Genomic DNA, 25,004 nt, shown 5'->3' with positions numbered 1-25,004 from the left:
ATGTTCAGGTGTTCGTTTTTCTAATAAGTTCGCTTTTAAGTAGTTATTTGATGCTATAAAAACGGGGTGTGGTGTCATGATTGTGATCGTGCGATTGGGTCTGCGGGAGTTTGGGCGGGATTTTGACACTGTGGCTCCGCCTCACGACTCTACTGCGCAGACTCTGGCTCCAAACGAGTCTCTACTGCGCATGCTCTGGCTCCAAATGACGCAATTTCCCCCAAAATGGTAGCGGCCATATTTAGATGTTTTGGCTTCACTTTTCAGTAGTGGAAAGAAGCGGAGACACGTTGTCCATCTTTTTTTACAGTATATGTAGAGAACTCATCAGGTTCCTGGGAGTAGCGCCGATGGCCGTCTAGGTTGGCGAGGTCTTTAGTGATGATCCGTCTCTGGAGCTTATCTGGATGACATTCAGGGCTATAGAAGACATCTCCAGGTGGTGATCCATGATCTAAGCTGGGTATGGACTGGAACTGGGGGACTGCAGTGACCATCTGATCCGGATACAGGCTGGGTCTGGTGGCTACGGTGACCTCGGAATAAGAATGAAACAGACTAATATTAGCGTAGATGCCATTCTTTTTACGATGCAACGAGTGCATCAGATGTTATGGGAAGTGTTTTCGGTTCCGGTTGACCTAATTAATGCAGCCTAACAATCCTTTAATCGGATTTGAATTATAGGAATGTGTTAATGTTTTTATGTGTAAGCCAGGTTAAAGAGATGTGTCTTTAATCTAGATTTAAGCTGACAGAGTGTGTCTGCCTCCCGAACAGTGTTAGGTAGATTGTTCCAGAGTTTAGGCGCTAGATAAGAAAATGATCTGCCACCGGCAGTTGATTTTGATATTCTAGGTATTATCAAATTGCCAGAATTTTGAGAACGCAGCAGACGTGAGGGACTATAATGCGATTGGAGCTCGCTCAAGTACTGAGGAGCTAAACCATTGAGGGCTATAAGTAATTAGCAAGATTTTAAAATCTATACGATGTTTTATAGGGAGCCAGTGCAGTGTTGACAGAACCGGGCTAATATGGTCATACTTTCTGGTTCTAGTCAGAACTCTTGCTGCTGCATTTTGGACCAGCTGGAGTTTATTTATTAAGCGTGCAGAACAACCACCCAAAAAAGCATTACAATAATCTACCCTTCAGAGACTTTACAATTGATTTCAGGGTTAAGTGTAATACAAATACATTATTTATTAAGCTTAACCCACTCATAACATTAAGCCTCACCCACTCATAAGCTCACACCTCACTCTATGAACAATTTCTTATTTGTGCTTGCCAGTTTTTCACCAAGAATTTGTTTGCGCATAATAATGTACTATAAAATGACTGTGAAATGAGAACAGGCTGTCCACATGTTAAAGAGATAGTTTATCCAAAAATAAAAATACTGTCATTAATTACTCACCCTAATGTCATTCCAAACCCATAAGACCTTTGTTCATCTTTAAAACACAAATTACGATATTTTTGATGAGATAGACAGGAATGCAGGTGCCACATTCAAGGCCCAGAAAAAAAAATAATGCTAATAAAATCTTTTGGATTTCATCAAAATGATCTTAATTTGAGTTCCGAAGATGAACAAAGGTCTTATGGGTATGGAACGATGTGGAAATCTTAATTTTGCCACAAAATGCCATCTAACTAATGATATACAACATGACGAAGTAGGCTGTACAAGGCCAGAACGTTAAGAATGTTTCTCTGCTTTCCATCAGATTGTTTACATGACTGGTGAAAGAGTTTTTGTTCATTATTACTGATTACTGCAGCTGGGTTCGTAGAGTTGACGCCTAATAATTTTTAACAATTAAGTGATTGTTAAAACCAAGCAGCATGTTGGAGCCTACTGCAAAATTACAAGTCATTTACAAGTCTCGGTGAGAGGTTTTTAAACAGCAGTGAGTAATGACATTATGCCAGAACACAACAAACTTTGATAATTAGGAACTGGCACATTTTCTTCCACACATATACACTTAATAAGCTTGCATAACAAGATTGCAGCTTTTACCCAAGCCTTAAAATATTCTCACTAATGACGTATCCAAGATTTGAACTAATCTTTTCTAGTGTAACTTCTGCAGTAATTTTCGCTCACTCACTCATTCTCCAAGGAAACAGACTCTTATTTTCAGTGAATAACAGAAGTGTCTGGCACTTCAGAATCCCCATGCTTTCCTTAGCCTCAAAGGAACTTTATCCGAACAGGTTTCATTGATTGGTTGTGGAATGTGGCAAACAGGAACTTGGCAGAAAGTCATCTTGTGCCCACATTTTGGTCATAATCGTGAAAGGGCATGTCAATTAAAATGTGAAGTCTTCCCTTCTAGTTTCTAAACTTCCAAGCACTGAGTGACAAATCTTTTTTTAGGTTTCTTGGGCCATTAAGTTTGAGGAGCTCTGGGAAACTGATGCAAGGAAATAGAAGACATAATCATCTATCTTTAGCCCAGTGAGTTTTAATTTAGCAATATATGCCAAATTGAGTGAGTGCTTTTGACATGCCGCTCTTCTGAATAGATGAAATGATTGTGACGTCAAACAGAAAACAACACTTCTGGGTTATTAAGGTGAGAAGGTTCACGTACTGTTTCTTACCACTGTACAATACTGCTCATACTATTTCAGAAATAGTAGGTGTAGTATTCTAGTATGCTTTTCTGATTTCAGCCTGGGTCACATCATTGGTATCAAAGACTATAGAATACCCAAGTCATGTCACTCGTATAGTTTTGAATGGGGAAAAATGCAACACTCATTATGGCTGCGAAGCCCTGCCTTCTTAGTGAAAGAGCCAATCGTTGATTAGTAAAGTCAGCGCATCACTGCAGCTGCCGTTAGAAGTCCCAGTTGCTATAGAAACAGTCGGCGCTCTAAGACGTGCGCTCAGTACTGCGCATGCGCACTGGCTCATTGAGCTAGAAAAATTAGCGTTTTTTAACACTATTGGAGCACAAGGGACCACATTTATAAGGCAGTCCTTGTTGGATTTCTTTGGTGATTTAAAATATGAAATTTAATTGTACGCTTGGTGAACAGTTTTGGAGAATTTGATGTTTCCCCATTCAGAGAGCTGCACTTGCATGCCCGAAAGGCATTTCAAAGATGGCCGCTGAGTGACATGACTTGCCTTAAAGGGACTTTGTTGGTATTCAGCCTTTTATTATTCACCCTTTGGGCCAAGCACCAAAGGTGTGATTGCACCTATTGTATCCATTCTTTTTCTTCTTCTTATGCTATTGAGTGTATGGCAGCCCATAGAACTGCTTATGGGAAAGTTGAAATTTGGCACACTGATAGAGGACAGTCTTAACATTAACCACAGCAAATTTGGAGTCTCAAACTCACTTGTGCCACCACTTGTCCAAAATTTCAATTATTTTATGCTAATAACTTTTTAACCGTAAGGCACAGAAAGAAAATTCCCCAGAATCCTTGGCTCATCCTGAGTCGAATGAACACCAAAATTTATCGTAAGGTTTACTTTTTTTTTCTATTTTTAATTGTTCGAAAAACCTACTTTTTTGAACTCGTTCTAGACGGTTAGTCTGATTTTCACCAAAATTGGCTAAGATTATCTTTAGACCATGCTGGTAAAAAGTTATGGAATTCAAGGTGATTAGTCAAACCGTTCTCAAAAATGCGCAAATTAATTCTACGAAAAGCACACAAAAATGTATGTGAGGCTATATCTCGACAACGGTTTGGCGTATTGAGACCAAGCTTAGTGTGTGTTATAACAAGCATGGCCTGAAGCTACGTGCAGTGTTTCGGTGCAGTGCCACCTAGTGAAAATGGCTATTTTTGCTTATAACTTCTCAAGGGTTTGGCCAAAAATCACAAAACCGGTCTCTTTAGATTTGGTAGAATTGGTCGAACCAATTTTCCCATGTCAGCCATTTTGGGCATCGGCAATTTTGAATTTTGATGTAAAATGCTATGTTTTACGAAGTGTCAATGTCAAAAGTTATAAAGAAATAATTTAAAAAAATGATTGTACCTTTAGATTAGATTAGTCTATTGTAATAAAACTGTTCTTGATATATTCCTTGGGTCATGCTGAGAACATAGATACCAATTATGCCATAATTGGATGAACTATTTTGATTTATGTTGAAAACCTACTTTTTCAAACTACTCTTAGACTGTTACTCTGATTTTCACCAAATTTGACTTGGATCATCTTTAGACCATACTAACAAAAAGTTATGGATTTCGTGTCGATAGTAGGAAACGGTTTCTGTTTAGCGCATCAACGAATTTGCTGGAAGATGTAAAACTGCATCTGAGGCTGTATCTCTGCAAAGCTTTGACATATTGATGCCAAATTTTTTATGTGCCATTACCAATTCTCACTGACCACGCCACATCAATTTGGTTACAGCGCCACCTATTGGTCAAGAATACTAAACCATTCATTAACCATTAATTATCAAATTTCCAAAAAATGCTAATAACTTTTGATTGTATTAGCCTCATGCCGACAACATACATACCAATTATGACGTCTATCCACCATTTTGATTTATGTTGAAAACCTACTTTTTCTTACTCCTCCTCGACCGTTGGTCTGATTTTTACTAAAATCGAATTAGATCATCATGAGACAGTGCTGACAAAAAGTTGTGGATTTCCTGTTGACAGAGAAAACCGGTTTTGTAAAGCACTGCAATAAATTTGAGGCATAATGCCAGATTATGTCTGAGGCTGTATCTCTGCAAAGCTTTGATATATTGACACCAAACTTTGTGTGTGCCATTGTTACCTCACACAGAACACGCCACATCAATTTGATAACAGTGCCACCTATTGGTCAAAAGTGAAAAGCCATTCAATCATATTACTATAGGTTATATTTATGATTTTACAGCCACTTCAATTACAATCATCCTAAACTTGCTTTAATTACTCATTGTTGCAGTTGGTCTAGTGATCCATGCCATGCTTAGCTCCTCATTTTGCCTCTGGTGTGCTTGGCCTCGTAATGGCTGCTTGCAGATATATTTAGTTTTATGATTGCATTTTAAGACTTAAAAATAATGCTGTCAAATTGATTAATCATGATTAATCATGCCCAAAATAAAAGTTTGTGTTTACATAATGTGTGTGTATGGTGTATTTTTATATGGTTGTATAAATACGTATAATACATATAAGCACAGTATATTATGTAAACACAACTTTTTATTTTGAGTGCAATTAATCGCAATTAATCGCAATTAATCGATTTTACAACAATAATACCAACATCAGATACCATTAGCAAAATTTGAAGCTCTAAAATAACTCTTTTCTAGGTGTGCCATGTTTGTTTGTAAATAGCCATTTCTTCACAGCCATGAGAGCACTGCCAAGATCAATATTTGAATTTACTGAAAAAGTGGACGTCAAGGGTTTTCAGTAGGAAGGGGAAATTATGCCCTAAAAATGGTTATCTATTTGCAGTCAGATCTGAATAAGTACAATGGTACCAAAAGGTAAAAATTTACATAAAAAGAATACACCTGCCCTCGCTGACCCAACCCTTGAATGGTTATGCAATTAAGATTCTCATTTGCGTCACATTTTCAAGTGACCTTAACATCTTAAAACCCTAGAGTGAATATGAGTCTTGTGCATAAACTCAGGTCAGACCTTACAATGCGCCATGTTCTTGTATTATCCTTTTAATTGCTTTTTAAAAGCTAAATATGAAAAACAGTAATGACGGTATAAGACTAAATGAAGAACAATAGATTCAAAACTACAGTGACTGACACTACAATGCAACACAATGAAAGCAATGTTCTGAATACTTAAAAACATACTTATGAATTGTTTGTTACTATTTGTGGATTATTGTGGTTTTATCAGCTGTTTGAACTGTCATTCTGACGGCACCCATTCATAGCAGAGAATCCATTGATGAGCAAGTCATGTAATGTTAAATTCCTCCAAATGTGTTCCGATGAAGAAACAAACTACATCTTGGATGACTTGAGGGTGAGTACACTTTCTTCATAATGTTTAATTTGGGTGAATTATTCCTTTTTAAGAGTGTACTGAATGTACTGAATAAAATGTGATATGCTGTGTGTGTAATTAAATCAATGACATATTTTTTGCTGTACATCTCTGAAAGGCACATGTGAGTAATTTTATGACAGCAGTAGTTGTAAACAAGTATTAATCAACAAAGAAATCGTAATGTGATCTCAGGTACATTAATTCTCATCCTCAGAAATAGATCTACTGATTCTAAAGAGAATTATAATAAGCTTCAGTAAAAACGCTGCATGCACAGAATGGCAGTTTCTTAATAACTGCATGCACAGGAGAGCATATCAATCAGTTAACAATCAAAAGTGGGGCGGCTGACCCTCAGAGGTGTCAACACAGATATTACAGTGAGTATTTTTCACTCAATTTGATTTAGGTAGTTTAAATGGAAAATGATTAGAATAAGCTCTGCTCGGAGACACAGAAATTAACTTATTTATCACATGACAACCTGCATCTAGCCTTACATGCATGCAGCGGAAAGATATTCTTGTCTGTAAACCATTCTTATAACTTAATTTAATTGAGAAACATGTGACTATGACCAGATAGGCAGATGTAAATATCTGCTGTATATATGTGTGTGTGTATGAGTAGCTAAACTGATACACCTGAATTCATTCTAGTTAATTCGTTATTGTACCTGTTGAAAAGCTCTTGTAATCTAATTGCAGCAATTTGTGATTTGAAAGTACAGAGGCTATTTAAATTAGCATTGTGATGCATCACTGTGTGAAATGGAGCGTAACAACATATTAATCCGGGCACTTACATAATAAACTTGCATCCAGAATAATGGATTATAGCAGTCTTTTAATTACATTATTTTGTCTCTGAATATTCATCAGATGACATTCCCAATCAAACAGTGGCCTGTCTTTGTGCATGGCACTTAACCTCAGGTTGCTCCAGCAATTATTACACAATTTAGAGAGTTAAAAGTCACTTTGGATAAGATGCATCTGTTAATGACAAAGAAAGCAAAGTTCAATTTGCATAATATTTTAGTTCATAATGTTTGAATTCTTTAGTCAAAGAACAACTTCTCTGGACATTGTACATCATCAGGATATCAAAGCTAAAATAATACTATAAAAATTGAAGGAATAGTTCATGTATAAATGTGTTTCTTGTGAATTTGTTTCTGACGAACACACAGCTTTTCACTTTACAATATGTGTACTGATGGATTGAAATTGTGTGGTTTTGCTTGTAAACTGTCCCAACACTATCTCATGGCCAATTCGTACGTATTTTACAATGTGGCTAATTCGTACGACCTCAATCGTAAAATTTTGTATGATTTCTGTGACGGTTAAGTTAAGGGGCAGAGCAAAAATTTTCAAAAATTTACTAATTGCCATAAGATTGGGTTGCCAGTACTTGATCGGTGCATAATTTGTACGTTTTTATTAGATTTTGTGTGTTTTAGAATTTGTGTGAAGAACCACATCGAACCCCGCCCCTAAACTTAACTGCGACAGAAATCCTACAAAATAATACAAGTGAGGTCATATGAATTAGCCACCTTGTCAAATATTTACAAATTGCTGTGAGATCAGGTTGCCAGTGCTTTATCTTTGCATAATTCGTACATATTTTTTGAGTTGGCAAATTTGTAGGAATTTGTGCGAAGTACCAAACCTGACCCGCCCCTAAACTTAACTGTCAAAGAAATCATACAAATTCATACAAGTGAGGTCATATGAATTAGCCACCTTGTCAAAAATGTACGAATTGTTGTGAGATCGGGTTGCCAGTGCTTTATCTTTGCATTGTTTGTACATATTTTTTGAGGTAGTAAATTTGTAGGAATTTGTGCAAAGGACCACACCTAACCAAGCCCCTACACTTAACCATCACTGAAATCATACAAAATAATACAAGTGAGGTCGTATGAATTAGCCACCTTGTCAAAAATGTATGAATTGCTGTGGGATCGGGTTGCCAGTGTTTTATCTTTGCATAATTCATACATATTTTTTGAGGTGGCAAATTTGTATGAATGAGCAAAAGACCACACCTTACTCTTCCCCTAAACTTGACCATCACAGAAATCATACAAATTCATACGAGTGAGGTCGTATGAATTAGCCACCTTGTCAAAAATGTATGAATTGCTGTGAGATCAGGGTTGCCAGTGCTTGATCTGTTCTGTTCTGTTCTAAGGTGGCAACTTGTACAAATTTGTAAAATCGTACGTATTTTACAAGCTTCCCAATTCGTATGAATTCGTACAAATAATCTACCCCTAACATCGCCCCTAAACCTACTAGTCATTGGGGTCCAGACAAATTGTGCAAAATCGCATGAGAGAGGTTGTAAAAATTCATTATTTTGTCTTTGAATATTCATCAGATGAAATTCCCAATCAAACAGTGCCCTGTCTTTGAGCATGGCACTTAACCTAAGTTGCTCCAGAAATTACTATACAATTTAGAGAGTTAAAAGTCACTTGGGTTAAAACAGGTCTTGCTAATAATGATAAAGAAAGCAAAGTCCAATTTGCATAAGTTTTGAGTTCAACAGTGATTGAATTCTTTAGTCGAAGAACAACAGCTCAGGCCATCATACTTTAATCAAGAAATCAAAGCTAAAGTAATACTATACAAATTGAAGGTATAGTTCACGCAAAAATTTGGTTCTGGCGAATTTTCTTCCTAAAATACGTATAAACTTTCATAAATCATATGATTTAACAAGGTGGCTAATTCGTACAAATTCATACAACCTCACTCGTACAAATTAGCCACCTTGTCAAAAATGTATAAATTGCCATGAGATCAGGTTTCCAGTGCTTGATCTGTGCTATTTCATACAAATTTGTATGAATGACCTACGCCTAACCCCACCCTAAACCTACCCATCATGGGGGTCTAGACAAATCGTACAAAATCATATGAGTGAGGTCGTATGATTTAGCCACTACGAAAAATCTGTAGGAATTGATTATGAGATCGCATTGGCATATTTCACTCCTGATTCAGACGATGGATAATTAAAAATGTCTTAATGCATTTATATTTATCATAAAACACACAGCTTTTGGATTACTTGTGAATTATTATGTTTTTATCACCTGTTTGGACTCTGAGAAAACCCATTCACTGCAGAGGATGCATTGGTAAGTGATGTAATGCTAAATTTCTCTATGTTCTGATGAAGAAACTCATCTACTGTACATCTTGGATGGCCTAAGGGGGGAATCTATGCTCAGTAGTTTTTCACTTTTGGGTAAACTATTCCTTTAACTAACTCGAATTAATGAGGTAATTTTGGAAATGTTCCATTCACCATTAATTAAGGCAATTCCTATAGTTTTTACATAGTTTGAAATATGAAATATAATTATTCTCCGTACTATAAGTAATTCTTACGAAAAGACCTACGAATGGAAAACGGTTTTATCAAATGGCATCCTTCTGTTAACCAAACAAGCTCACACTAGAGTCATTTTCTGCAGCCAGGTGTTCACAAAGAGCAGAGACCTTGAAATTTCAGCTAGTGCTTTCGCACTAACGCAACAAAGACACTCGAACAGCGATGACGAACAGGAGTGATGCAGTCTTGAGTGTATTGTCAATATCTCGCAAGTAGTGAAGCTGTAAAGCTCCTCTCGTGGTCTGACTGTGATTCGCTCATTGGTCGCTGAACTGTCAGCAGCTCGAGCAAAGATATGAGCCACTCACCCGGAGGACTGCTCACTCACGGCTCTTGTGATGTTCCCTCATCTCAACTTATGTTTTGCTCCTCTGACAACACCGTGTCCGACGAGACAGTTTGACTGAGTTTACTTTTACGCGCTTGTAAGAAAAGCAGTAACTTTACGGATTGTAAAGTTTTTTTTTTCCATGGTAAACGAACATTTACGGACGAAAAAGCAGCTACGATGGACGCCCCAAAATTGGTTTTATTTTTTTCAACGCTGAGCTCTTTGTTTTCTCAGGTAAGTGTTTGTTTTTCTGTTACGATATTTTAAATAGCATATACAGTTATTGTTTTATAGCAGTTAGTATGAAATATGTTTGGTGTTAAATATTTAATCTGTAGAGGGATAGCATTATATTATCTTGCATACAGTAAAAATAAATAAATAGGACTAGAAAGCCACCGAGAAGTTGGATGCTGATTCAAAAGACTAAGTGCACGAGTAAAGGAAACGCGTCTCTTACTTTATAAAGACATGATAATGTGGATTTTAGCAAGGTTTTTAATGTCTACAACATATTGATTATTTATGTGTGTTTTAAATGTGTTAAACAGGCTACTTTTGACCTAGAAGGGGTGCGAGCACCTGTACAGATACCAAGGAATCATCTTCACGTAGAAAAGTGCTTGAGTTAAATTGAATTCTGAATCATTTAGGCTACGCGTCAATGATACACATTTTAACCACGCGAGGTTATTATATTAGTTTTCCATCCTGTATTCGTCTGTTTTATTGATTGTAACGCATTTTATTGATTCACTAGCAGCACCTCTCCGTACATTAATCTCAGCGAATGCTTATTTATTGCACTTTATATAAAAATGTCTTCAAATGGGTTCCCACAGGAACTTCATGCTGTGACCTGTTATGATGATCACTTATTATTTTGATTGTTGCTATTTTCTGTCTATCTATCTAGTAGTAATGTATTTTTAACGTGTTTCATAATTGTATTTTAGTAGCTAATTTATAATTTTTTCAGTATCAGATGGTTAATTCCACAGGTTTAATGGATTGATTGCTCACTTAATTTGATTTCCCTCATGTCCATCTAAACCGATTCTGTGCTCTATCTATCTATCTATCTATCTATCTATCTATCTATCTATCTATCTATCTATCTATCTATCTATCTATCTATCTATCTATCTATCTATCTATCATCTACATTAAAAATAACCTGATTTTAAAGGTTCTTCACAGCGATGCCATAGAAGAACCATTTTTGGTTTCACAAAGAACCATTTAATCAAAGGTTCTATCTCTTTCTTACCTTTTTATAATGAAGAACCTTCTTTCGCCACAAAGAACCTTTTTTGAAACAAAAAGGTTCTTCAGATGTTAAAGGTTCTTTATGGAACCAATTAGACGGCATCGTGAATCACCTTTATTTTTAAGAGTGTATCTCTCTCTACATGAAGAAAAATGTAAAGTCATGAGATTTACAAATGTTCTTATTACCAGAAACAACTAAACTAAATGTCGTACAGTTCTGGTTCAGCTGTGACACACATGGCAGTTGTAACCCGAAGCATTCCCTGACAGTGTAAATCATACACTTCAGTGTTCACAAAAGCCTCTTATCTGCACTTTTAGCACACTTCACCCTCTTGAATCACTGATAAAGGCCACAGTGGTCTGCCACTCTCACCGTCGCTAGATGTCACAAGCTGAATGAAAAGACATTTTGGTACTGACTCAGGATTAAGTGTACCACACATCAGCTAAAAGCATCCTTTATGAGACATTTTTGCTGCTATCTATTTCAGCAAAAATGGGAATTATGGGATTCACAATGGAGAAAAGCAGCACGCTTGATGGAGAGCAGCTGGTTGCAGTGCAGTAGATGTGTCAAAGTGTTGTTTCAGATGCATTTGTTTCAGTTTAGACAATATCAACATGTGATGTGTGACCCTGGGCCACAAAACCAGTTGTAAGTAGGATGGGTATATTTGTAGAAATAGGTCAAATACATGGGTCAAAATGATACATTTTTCAATGTTCCATTAATATATTTTGTACATTTCCTACTGTAAATCAGGTTTGGGGCCATTCATGAATTGAATTGAGAATGAATGGTAAATTCCAATTCACTTCCTGGAATGGAATTGGAATTGCATGCAGCTGACAGGAAATGGAATTGGAATTGAATTGGAATGTCAGGAAATAGAATTGAATTCAAATAAATTCCACTAAATTCCACTTGATTTGCTAAATAAAATAATTTGACTTGATTTGCTTGATAGTTTATAGTACATTAAATATTGTAAATCACATAAACAACAAACATATAAAAGAAATACAAAGTACTGTATGTTTAGTATGTTAAGCATGATCATTTCACATGCCAAATTTCAGAAAATGATGATAATTCGATGCAATAAAAAGTTAATGAAATACATGAATGAACATGACTCATTTTTTGTGAGTTGAGACATATATTATGTGGTAATCATATATTGAATGTATAGTACATCCAGAAACTTATCACCACTGTCATTCAATTATTAATTCATAATGTACAGTTCTCATTTTTATTTACTTGCATTTGATCAACTCTATTTCATACATGGTATTTGTAAAGCATCATAAATAAAGTTCAAATGTATGTCTCTAAATGCAATCACAAATAAATGCTCAGAAACAGCAATAAACGGAATTCAGTGGAATTTCCCTGAATTGAATTCCACTTCCTGTAATTCCAATTCAATTCCAACTCTGTTTCCTGTAATTGTTGTTGAATTCAAATTCCAATTCCATTTCCTTCTTTGAATTGGAATTGTTGAGTTCATTCCTGAATTGACCCCAACCCTGCTGTAAATATATCAAAACTTAATTTTTGATTAGTAATATGCATTGCTAAGAACTTAATTTGGACAACTTTAAAGGCGATTTTCTCAATATTTGGATTTTTTTGCAACCACAGATACTAGATTTTCAAATAGTTGTATCTCAGCCAATATTGTCCTATCCTAACAAACCAAACATCAATGGAAAGCTTATTTATTCAGCTTTCATGCCTTAATCATTGACCCTAATGATTAGTTTTGTGGTCCAGGGTCACAAAAGATGCTGTGGATTTGTTTAAAAACTGTTAACCTTTGCATGACTGTTTGATTTAGCTTTGTGCCTTGCTTTATTCTGGATAGATAGTTGGCATCACCTCATCTTCTTGTTCTTATCAGCTGTTTTTTAAAAGATGTAACATCTTTAAAATCTGAAATTACATTTATTTAGCTGTCTTTGTATGGATGGCGTCTTCCACCGCATTCTTCACTAATTTACTTTATTCTAAGGTCAACAAGCTTTTAGCGCAGCTTGTTTTGAAACTGATAGAATCTTGACACTCCGCTTCATTGAAGATAAATCAATGAGTGCTTCACACTCACTCTGAATTCTAATAATCCTGGAGGGAAACTTTTAAAGACAAGACATGAATCATTATGCGTGAGACAATTTTCAAACTATAGATAAGCTTGTGTTTAAGATGCAGCTATTGTAGTATAATTAGCTGCAATACAATTAGAGGCTTGTAATTACTTAAAGCAGGGTTATTCTAGTAGCATTGAGGTACTATTATAGTTGTAATTCATATTTTCAATTAGTTTTTATTGGTATTTTAATTTTAAGTGAAGTTTTAGTATTGTCATATCTATTTTTTTAATGTTTACATACACTAGTCAAAAGTTTTTGAACAGTAAGACTTTGAATGTTTTTTAAAGAAGTCTCTTCTTCTCACCAAGCCTGCATTTATTTGGAATACATTTTGAAATATTTTGATTATTTAAAGTAACTGTTTTCTATTTGAATATATTTTAAAATGTAATTTATTCCTGAGATTTAAAAGCTGAATTTTTAGCATAATTACTCTAGTCAGAAATCATTCTAATATGCTAATTTGCTGTTCAAGAAAGTTGAGTACATTTGTCAGGATTCTTTGATAGAATAGAAAGATACAAAGATCAGCATTTATCTAAAATAAAAAGTTTTTGTAACATTATACACTATACCTGTCACGGATTGGCCAGGTTCTACTCCCTCACTCACTCAACGATCACAGTCACCAGATTACTAATCATACGCACCTGAATCCAATCACCAGCACCACATATAAGCACACCACACACCTCACTCAGTGTCCGGGCTCGTTTGCACGAAGCGGACTCATTGTGTTTCTCTGTCGAGTTCACAAACCTCAAAGACATACTTACCTCGCTATTTACCTGTTGAAACTTACCTCTTGTCTCGTCTATTCCAGTACGAAGTCTGTTCTCTGTTCCAGTCAGCTGTGGTCAGCCATAAGCCTGTTCGTCGATCACCAACGGTGTGTGTGTGTGTGTGTGGGTCGGAGTCCTCCTCCCGTCGTTCCTGGAAAGGAAAAGGATCTGTATTCAGTATTCATCTCTAGTCAACGAATATCATACTTGGACTGTTATACTTACCCGGTTCTGCACGTCATCTTATCCACAACGCTCTGCTGATAATAAACATTGTTATATTGATCACTTACCTCTCTTGTTTGGTCTGCTTCCGTAACAGTTAGCCCGGACCAACACAGTATCAGCATGAGCAATCGGGACCCGTTTCAAGAGCTGGTGGACTCGCTCAGGAAGGTTTTGTTGGCTAGTCATGCCACCACACCAACTTCAGCTCATCCCACCGCACCACCGGCACCCAGCACTTCTTCGGCTCCCGTAAACGTCCCTTCCAGTCCCATGGCCCGACCAGCGCCCTACTCTGGCGGGGCGGAGGAGTGCAGCGGATTCCTGTTACAATGTTCATTGATATTCACAATGCAACCTGCTCTCTATCCCACAGATTCTTCGAAAATAGCCTTCATCACGTCTCTGCTTACCGGACCAGCTCTCAAATGGGCGGACACGTTATATCAGCAGGCCGGGCCGGCAACCCATTCGATCCAGGCTTTCGTCGCTCATTTTAAAGAGGTTTTCGGACGTTCTGATGCAGAAGTATCCGCAGGAGAGCAATTGTATCATCTTAAGCAGGGAAGTATGACGACACAAGATTACTCCCTGCGTTTCCGAACTTTGGCCGCTGCCAGCGGATGGAATGAGCGATCGTTACTGACCACGTACCGGCTCGGCCTAGAACCCAATCTCCGGATGCAGTTAGCTGCTTTGGACGACTCCATGGGATTGGAGAAGTTCATTCAGCAGTCACTTCGTTGTTCAGATCGTCTAAGATCCTACCAAGACCAGTCCGTCACTACTGCACTCCTCCGACCAGTTACATCCGCCAGCCCTCCAGAACCAGAACCAATGATCCTGGAATCAGGGAAAATCTCTGCAGCTGAGCGACAGAGAAGACTGACCCGGGGTCTTTGCATGTACTGTGGGGCTGCGGGACACGTACGACTCAACTGTCCTATGCGTCCTATACGATCTTTGGTGAGTGTAATACGTTCTGAATTGGATAACATGCATCCTCTGACTACCAATGTTCAGTTAACCACCCACACTTCCTGTGTTACAGTCGCAGCCCTCATCGACTCCGGGTCAGCGGGAAACTTCATCTCCAACACCCTCTGTCGCCAGCTCCAGCTACGCACCCAAGCATCAACCACCATCTACCAGATTCAACCGATAACTAACCGGATAAACTCACGGACCCGTATTCACCGGAAAAGTGAACCCATCATCCTACAGATTGGAGTTTTGCACCGTGAGGAGATTCAGTTTCTGGTTCTGGAGGGAGCTACTATGGACATCATCTTGGGGCGCCCGTGGCTGGTGAAGCATGATCCCATCCTCTCTTGGGGCACAGGAGAGGTGATAAAATGGGGAAAAGAATGTACCAACCAATGTTTTCCAGATCTTCCACGTCCTAGACACAAGATACTACCTGTCAACGTCACCTCCGTCGAAAGTCCTGTTGAGAAGCAGTCAGTCCAGATTCCTGCCATTTACTCGTCGTTTCAAGACGTCTTCTGCCCCAAGAGAGCTTCCCAGCTACCTCCACATCGGCCATGGGACTGTGCCATTGACCTAGTTCCGGATGCTCCAATGCCCAGAGGTAAGATCTACCCGCTGTCGCTTCCGGAGACCAAGGCAATGGAGGAGTACATACAGGAGGCTCTTGATCAGGGTTACATCCGACCATCAACATCACCCGCAGCATCCAGTTTTTTCTTCGTGGCAAAGAAGGATGGAGGGCTGCGGCCATGCATCGATTACCGTATACTCAATCAAGGCACCATCAAGTTCCGGTATCCCCTTCCTCTCGTCCCTGCGGCCCTCGAACAACTACGCACTGCCAGGGTGTTTACGAAGTTGGACCTCCGCAGCGCGTACAACCTCGTGAGGATACGTGAGGGGGACGAGTGGAAGACTGCCTTCGTGACCCCTACTGGCCACTACGAGTATTTGGTCATGCCCTATGGTTTGGTCAACGCCCCCTCCGTATTTCAGAACTTCATTCACGAGGTACTCCGGGAGTTTCTGCACCACTTTGTCGTTGTCTACATAGACGATATCCTGATTTACTCCCGGAGTGAGGCCGAACATCGCCTCCACGTTGCGGAGGTCCTTCAAAGATTACGGGATCATCACCTATATCTCAAGGCGGAGAAATGTTCATTTCACCTACCAGCAGTGCACTTCCTTGGATACGTCATCGACCAGAAGGGGGTCCGTATGGACGAGAGGAAGGTATCTGCAGTCGTGTCCTGGCCAGAACCCACCACTATCAAAGAGCTTCAACGATTCTTAGGTTTCGCCAATTTCTACCGCCGGTTTATCAAGAACTACAGCATCATCACCGCTCCGCTTACCAGTCTACTCAAAGGAAAACCACGAACCCTACTCTGGAACCCTGACTCGGCCGCAGCCTTCCATAACCTCAAGGAAGCATTTACACAGGCACCTCTTCTAACCCATCCTGACCCTGATCTCCCTTTCGTGGTAGAGGTAGACGCTTCTACTACCGGCGTGGGAGGGATTCTGTCACAGTATCACGGTACTCCTCCATTGCTTCATCCCTGTGCCTACTATTCCCGGAAGCTCAGCCCTGCGGAGAGGAACTATGACATCGGCAACCGCGAGCTTCTTGCCATCAAGCTCGCTCTGGAGGAGTGGCGACATTGGTTAGAGGGATCCAACCATACGTTCCAGGTGATAACAGATCACAAGAACCTACAGTACCTCCGAGACGCCAAACGGCTCTGTCCCCGTCAGGCAAGATGGTCCCTGTTCTTTTCACGATTCAACTTCACCATAACCTACCGGCCAGGATCCAAGAATACCCGAGCTGATGCTCTGTCTCGCATCCATGATTCTCACGACTTGCCTGACACACCCACGACCATAATCCCCGAAAACATCATCGTTCAACCCATTGAATGGACCAACCCGCCAGCTGTCGCCACTCCGGAACCCAGATCTCCGCCGGGCTGTCCACCTGGTCGCAGATTCATCCCTAGGACCCAGCGGGTAGATCTAATCCATTCAACACATACCTCTCTGGGCACTGGGCATCCAGGGGCCAACAACACTCTCTCGCTGCTGACGGACCGCTTCTGGTGGCCGCACATGGCAAGGGATGTGAGGAGGTATGTCCAAGGATGTAAGGAGTGCGCAATGTCCAAGAGTCCACGTCATCTGCCTGCTGGGAAACTCCATCCCTTGCCTGTGCCGAACCGCCCCTGGTCACACCTAGGAGTTGACTTCATGACAGATCTCCCCTCATCTGACGGTAACACCTGCATCTTTGTTATAGTTGATCGATTTTCAAAATTCTGCCGACTGATACCTCTGAAAGGTCTTCCCACAGCCTTAGAGTCTGCCGAACTGCTCTTCAACAAAGTCTTTAGGTACTATGGCATTCCGGAAGACATCGTCTCAGACAGGGGTCCACAGTTTATTTCACGGGTGTGGAAGTCTTTTCTCAAACTCCTAGGTGTGACCGTTAGCCTCTCCTCTGGATACCACCCTGAGACCAACGGGCAGACGGAGAGGAAAATCCAGGAGGTGGGGCGGTTCCTCCGGACATTCTGTCATGGTCACCAGGACTCCTGGAACCAGTTCCTGGGTTGGGCAGAATACGCCCAAAATTCACTGCGGCAACCCACCACAGGACTCACGCCATTCCAGTGTGTGCTCGGCTTCCAACCACCTCTCTTCCCCTGGAATGGCGAACCATCACAGGTGCCCGCAGTGGATTACTGGTTCCGGGAGAGCGAGAGAGTCTGGGACGAGGCTCACCATCATCTTCAAAGGGCAGTGCGCAGAACCAAGTCCTCTGCCGATAAGAAGAGGATTCCTGGTCCCACATACACTCCTGGGCAAAAAGTCTGGCTCTCCACAAGAGACATCCGTCTGCGCCTGCCCTCGAAGAAATTGAGTCCCAGGTTTGTTGGCCCCTTCACCATCGTGGAACAGGTCAACCCCGTCACCTACAGACTCCAATTACCACCACAGTACCGTATCCACCCCACATTTCACGTCTCATTACTCAAACCCTTTCACCCACCTGTGATTCCCTCCACAGAACCTGGTCAGGAAGAGGAACCCCCTCCCCCCTTGGTCCTGGAAGAGGGATCCATCTACTCGGTCCGAGAAATCCTTCTGTCCCGACGTCGTGGTGGTAATCTGGAATATCTCGTCGACTGGGAAGGCTACGGGCCAGAGGAGAGGTCATGGGTACCCAGAGTTGACATTCTAGATCCAGCCCTCATGGAGGAATTCCATCGTAACCATCCTGAATGTCCAGCCCCTCGAGGACGAGGTAGACCACCACGACGTCGGAGGCCTCGGCCCTCAGGAGCGGGCCCTGGGGAGGGGGGTAATGTCACGGATTGGCCAGGTTCTACTCCCTCACTCACTCAACGATCACAGTCACCAGATTACTAATCATACGCACCTGAATCCAATCACCAGCACCACATATAAGCACACCACACACCTCACTCAGTGTCCGGGCTCGTTTGCACGAAGCGGACTCATTGTGTTTCTCTGTCGAGTTCACAAACCTCAAAGACATACTTACCTCGCTATTTACCTGTTGAAACTTACCTCTTGTCTCGTCTATTCCAGTACGAAGTCTGTTCTCTGTTCCAGTCAGCTGTGGTCAGCCATAAGCCTGTTCGTCGATCACCAACGGTGTGTGTGTGTGTGTGTGGGTCGGAGTCCTCCTCCCGTCGTTCCTGGAAAGGAAAAGGATCTGTATTCAGTATTCATCTCTAGTCAACGAATATCATACTTGGACTGTTATACTTACCCGGTTCTGCACGTCATCTTATCCACAACGCTCTGCTGATAATAAACATTGTTATATTGATCACTTACCTCTCTTGTTTGGTCTGCTTCCGTAACAATACCATTCAAAAGCTTGGAGTCAGTATATATTTTTTGGGAAAGGAATGATAGAAATTAATACTTTTATTTAGCAAGGATGCTTTAAATTGATCAAAAGTGATGATAAAGACATTTATAATGTTACAAAAGATTTCTATTTCAGATAAACGCTGTTCTTCTGAACTTTCTATTCATCAAAAAAACCTGAAAAAAAATCCACTCAGCTGTTTTCAACATAATAATAATAAACAAAGTTTTTTGAGCAGCAAATGAGAATATTAGACTGATTTCGGAAGGATCGTGTGACTGGAGTAATGATGCTAAAAATTCAGCTTTGGAATAAATTACATTTTAAAACTTTTCAAATAGAAAGCAGTTATTTTAAATAGTAAAAAGTATGTATAAAAAAAAAAAGCAGAAGGTGAGCAGAAGATACTTATTTAAAAACAAACAAATTTTACTGTTTTTATTAATTTTTATTTCAGTTGTCATTATTTTATGATTAACTAACATGCAATGAGAAATTTTGAATTCTGCCTTGGAAAGTAGCATGAAGCTGTCTACTTTTTTCTGACTGGATCGCCAGTCTGTGAAGTCAAGTGTGATATTAACAAATTTCCACTTTCCTCAAAGAATCTGACTCTGCTTAAAGCACATATTATGTAAAACTGGGTCTAAAATAAGATGGAAGACTCTTTTTGAAGACTTTCCCTGCAAAGTTCTCAGCAAATGTGTCTAAGAATCTCTATACATAAAAGATTGACTCAAAAAATATGATTGCTTTCAATGGCAGTTGCTCATCTTTGTCAAGAAAGTGGCCGTTAGGAAACAAACAAGAAGTTTCACAGCTGGAGATGTGTATGCATCATGATAATAAGGCTTTGATTCAGCATGCAGCATTCCTGTTGCCTTCTTGTTAGTTGCAAAAAGAACATGTTTTGATATAATCAAAAGTTTTACAATTATATTTTGATAAAAAGTCGTTTCTGCACACAGTAGGAAACAAACGCTCAAGGCAGAAGACTGTGTGTGTGGAGAAGGTTTTTCAGACAGATAGTAAGAGCTACTCACTCTCTGAAGAACTAGTGCTGGAACTCGAGAGAAAGTAGCTTTAGATTTTCTCAAGTCCTCAGACTGCAGCATCTGTTTACTCCCACTCCTAAAAACACTCCCATCTGACTCCCAAAGCCCATAAATGCACTTCTGTCCACCTCGCTTACTCATGAAGAATAGATGTGGGACACCTATTGCTCAAGCACCATGACAACGTCCTTCATCTGTGTTCTACATAACCCGCTATATTTATAGCGCTGTTCAGGTGTGAAATAAAAAAGCTTAGTGTCTTTCACTCAGATTGTCATGCTTTCCAGGTTGTCGTGTTGCTCCCCATATGTGCAAGGCAATTGCTGTGTTCGAATTTGCCCCCTGTACCCTCATTTAGTCCATTAATACAGTACAGTTGAAGGAGTGAGTGAAAACAACTGAGTGAATTCAAACACTGAGTTTCCTGGAAGGGAAGGCGCTTTTGCATAATTTGTGTTATAATTCTGTTTAATAATCATTAGAAAAATTACTGGCAGCTGCAGTAATGAAAAGATTTATCTTGAACTGTGTCATGGAAACTAATTAAACTATTTAATAATCAATTAAAAATAAATTTATACTGGTATGATATTACGCTGTACTCACATTGGACCAGAATCTATCGTTTGTTTGTACGGTAATTCACTCATTCATTTATTCACACACACACACACACACACACACACACACACACACACACACACACACACACACACACACACACACACACACACACACACGTTTGTTTTTGTGAATTGTGGGGACATTCCATAGACGTAATGGTTTTTATACTGTACAAACGATATTTGCTATCACCCTACACCTTCCCCACACCTAAACCTAGCCCTCACAGGAGACTGTGCATATCTTTACATTCTCAAAAAAACGTATTCTGTATGATTTATAAGCCTTTTGAAAAGTGGGGACATGGGCAATGTCCTCATAAGTCACCCTCTCCTTGTAATACCTATGTCATACCCATGTTATTACACACACACACACACACACACACACACACACACACACACACACACACACACACACACACACACACACACACACACACACACACTCATTTGCATGTGGTCTATCTGTCTGTCTAATATTCATTTATTCACTCGCATGTGAAATCTTATCTGTCTATCATTTGTTCATTCATTTATTCATTTATTTATTAATGAATCATATCGTAATCTATCTCTGCCCATCATTCATTCATGTGATCTATCTGTCTGTCTATCATTTATTTGTTCATTCATTCATTTGCATGTGATCTGTCTATCATTCATTTATTCATTCATTCACATGTGATCTATCTGTCTGTCTGTCTATCATTCATTCACATGTGATCTATCTGTCGGTCTATCATTCATTCATTCACATGTGATCTATCTGTCGGTCTATCATTCATTCATTCACATGTGATCTATCTGTCTGTCTATCATTCATTCATTCATTCACATGTGATCTATCTGTCTGTCTATCATTCATTCATTCATTCACATGTGATCTATCTGTCTGTCTATCATTCATTCATTCACATGTGATCTATCTGTCTGTCTATCATTCATTCATTCACATGTGATCTATCTGTCTGTCTGTCTATCATTCATTCATTCATTCATTCACATGTGATCTATCTGTCTGTCTATCATTCATTCATTCACATGTGATCTATCTGTCTGTCTATCATTCATTCATTCACATGTGATCTATTTGTCTGTCTATCATTCATTCATTCACATGTGATCTATCTGTCTGTCTATCATTCATTCATTCACATGTGATCTATCTGTCTGTCTATCATTTATTTGTTCATTCATTCATTTGCATGTGATCTGTCTATCATTCATTTATTCATTCATTCATTCACATGTGATCTATCTGTCTGTCTATCATTCATTCACATGTGATCTATCTGTCTGTCTATCATTCATTCATTCACATGTGATCTATCTGTCTGTCTGTCTATCATTCATTCATATGTGATATATCTGTCTGTCTATCATTCATTCATTCACATGTGATCTATCTGTCTGTCTATCATTCATTCATTCACATGTGATCTATCTGTCTGTCTATCATTCATTCATTCACATGTGATCTATCTGTCTGTCTATCATTCATTCATTCACATGTGATCTATCTGTCTGTCTATCATTTATTTGTTCATTCATTCATTTGCATGTGATCTGTCTATCATTCATTTATTCATTCATTCATTCATTCATTCACATGTGATCTATCTGTCTGTCTATCGTTCATTCATTCACATGTGATCTATCTGTCGGTCTATCGTTCATTCATTCACATGTGATCTATCTGTTGGTCTATCATTCATTCATTCACATGTGATCTATCTGTCTGTGTATCATTTATTTGTTCATTCATTCATTTGCATGTGGTCTGTCTATCATTCATTTATTCATTCATTCATTCGTTCACATGTGATCTATCTGTCGGTCTATCGTTCATTCATTCACATGTGATCTATCTGTCGGTCTATCATTCATTCATTCACATGTGATCTATCTGTCTGTCTATCATTCATTCATTCACATGTGATCTATCTGTCTGTCTATCATTCATTCATTCACATGTGATCTATCTGTCTGTCTATCATTTATTTGTTCATTCATTCATTTGCATGTGATCTGTCTATCATTCATTTATTCATTCATTCACATGTGATCTATCTGTCAGTCTATAATTAATTCATTCATTCATTCACGTGTAATCTGTCTGTCCATCATTTTTTCATTCATTCATTCACATGTGATCAATCTGTCTGTCTATCATTCATTCACATGTGATCTATCTGTCTGTCTATCATTTATTCATTCACATGTGATCTGTCTGTCGGTCTATCATTCATTCATTCATTCACATGTGATCTATCTGTCTGTCTATCATTCATTCATTCAAATGTGATCTGTCTGTCTATATATTGTTCTGTCTGTCTATCATTCATTCATGTGTGATCTATCTGTCTATCATTTGTTTGTTTGTTTATTCATTCAGTCATGTTTATTCATGTCTATATCTATCTGTCTGTCTATCATTCATTCTTTCTTTAACTCACACACTCATCTGCATGTGATCTATCGATCATTCATTCATTCGTGATCTGTCTATTATTTGTTCATTCATTCACATGTAATCTGTCTATCTGTCTATCATTCATTAATTTGCATGTGATCTGTCTATCATTCATTCACATGTGGTCTGTCTGTCTATCATTCATTCATTCACATGTGATCTATCTATCTATCTATCTATCTATCTATCTATCTATCTATCTATCTATCTATCTATCTATCTATCTATCATTTATTCATTCATTCACATGTGATCTGTCTGTCTATCAGTCATTCATTCATCCGCATGTGATGTTGCTGGTTTGGTCTTGTCTAGACTGCTTTGTTGACATATTTTTTGTGCCTATAAAGGTTATGTTAGTGTGAAATCGTTTAAACAGCTGCTGGAAACTCCCCCGAACGTTGGTGTCATGCTTCGGTTGTATACAAAAGTTTTATAATAACAAAACCTGACATGTTGTTATTATGCAGTGGTCGAGGGCCCTCAGTGTCATGGAGCAGCAGAAAAATCCCCAAAAGCTTCTCTTTTTTAAATTCCTGGTGTGAGAGAGCACAGATGTGCATGCAGGAAGTTTATGGTTGTCTCTGGGGTGGTCATTTATGACTCTGCTCTACATAGTCTGCTGATTGATGAACTTGGAGGATTGACTTGCAGCAGTAGTGTGAGTGTGCAACAGATGTATTTCCTGTTTATTCAGGTTTTATATGCTCTTCCCCTTCTCTTCTTCACTCATAAATAGTATAGTTCTGAGCTTCTTGCCAGCAACAATATTTTCAGGGTCAGCAGAGTACATAGCAAGCCCACAATCACGTACCTGTACCTGTACCTGTAAACAATAAATGTAAAATATCTGTAAAGAAACCTGCACGTTATAAACCAGCAGTCCTTGCGTGAGTCCAAAATCATAGAGCCAAATCTCAGCATGCAGTGAGTGTAAGAATTAGGAAAACGGCAGTAGAGGTTGGCTTTTGATTTCAAGTGATTGTGCTGTGACAACTTACAAGATGGGCTGATCAGTGTTACGTCCACTGATGTGTATCGACCAGTTTTTGTTGTTATAATTTCAATGTCAATGGCCTTGTTAACTTCCCTTGTGAGTTGAGATTTATCAGAAACATTCCAGTTAACCTTCATTCATTGATTAATTTATTCATTCTTATCTATCTATCTATCTATCTATCTATCTATCTATCTATCTATCTATCTATCTATCTATCTATCTATCTATCTATCTATCTATCTATCTATCTATCTATCTATCTATCTAGTAGTCTCATAATGGTATCATAATAAAACATAATCTTGCAGCAAACATAAAAAAAGTAAATAACTTTTTTTGACCTATTGTTTACCATATTTAGTGCCAGTGCCATTGTGGGTTTTGGTTCTTATATGAAATATTTTTTAAATAGTTTTTAGGAGGCTCAAAACCCTGCAAAGTTTGGTTCATTTCCAGACCCCATGTCTTTAGTAGAAGTGTATTTATGTATTTATTTTATTATTTATTATATAATTTTAATTGCTTGAAAAATGCTAAATGGAACCTTACAGAGAATGGAAAAAACTACCAATCTTATTCTTTTAGAAATAATAAAAGACAGCAAGCAAGATTACAGATAAAATGTTTTTTTTTTTCTGTGTAGACACGTGGGAGTGCTCACCCTCAAAATGTACATTTGGCCGATCTTCTAAGAAATTAGAGGACAAAAACATTAACTAAACTAATGGTGCGGCCTTGATGC

The 25,004-nt window shown here is 38.9% G+C and overlaps 1 protein-coding gene across 1 annotated transcript in view; it reads left to right on the top strand.

Annotated features, from left to right (window-relative positions):
- The first annotated feature begins 9,600 nt into the window (after positions 1 to 9,600).
- vipr1b (vasoactive intestinal peptide receptor 1b) overlaps positions 9,601 to 25,004 on the top strand; it is a 76,319-nt gene continuing 60,915 nt past the window's right edge. The window contains exon 1 of the mRNA XM_073830455.1: positions 9,601 to 10,006. Within this exon, the coding sequence (XP_073686556.1) occupies positions 9,950 to 10,006 (57 nt within the window). The 5' untranslated portion in view covers positions 9,601 to 9,949. The remainder of the gene's footprint in view (positions 10,007 to 25,004) is intronic.

This window comes from Garra rufa, chromosome 24 (assembly GCF_049309525.1).
Source record: "Garra rufa chromosome 24, GarRuf1.0, whole genome shotgun sequence".
Taxonomy (NCBI): domain Eukaryota; kingdom Metazoa; phylum Chordata; class Actinopteri; order Cypriniformes; family Cyprinidae; genus Garra; species Garra rufa.
Note: the sequence above shows the minus strand (reverse complement) of the source record. Positions and strands in the feature narration are given on the sequence as shown.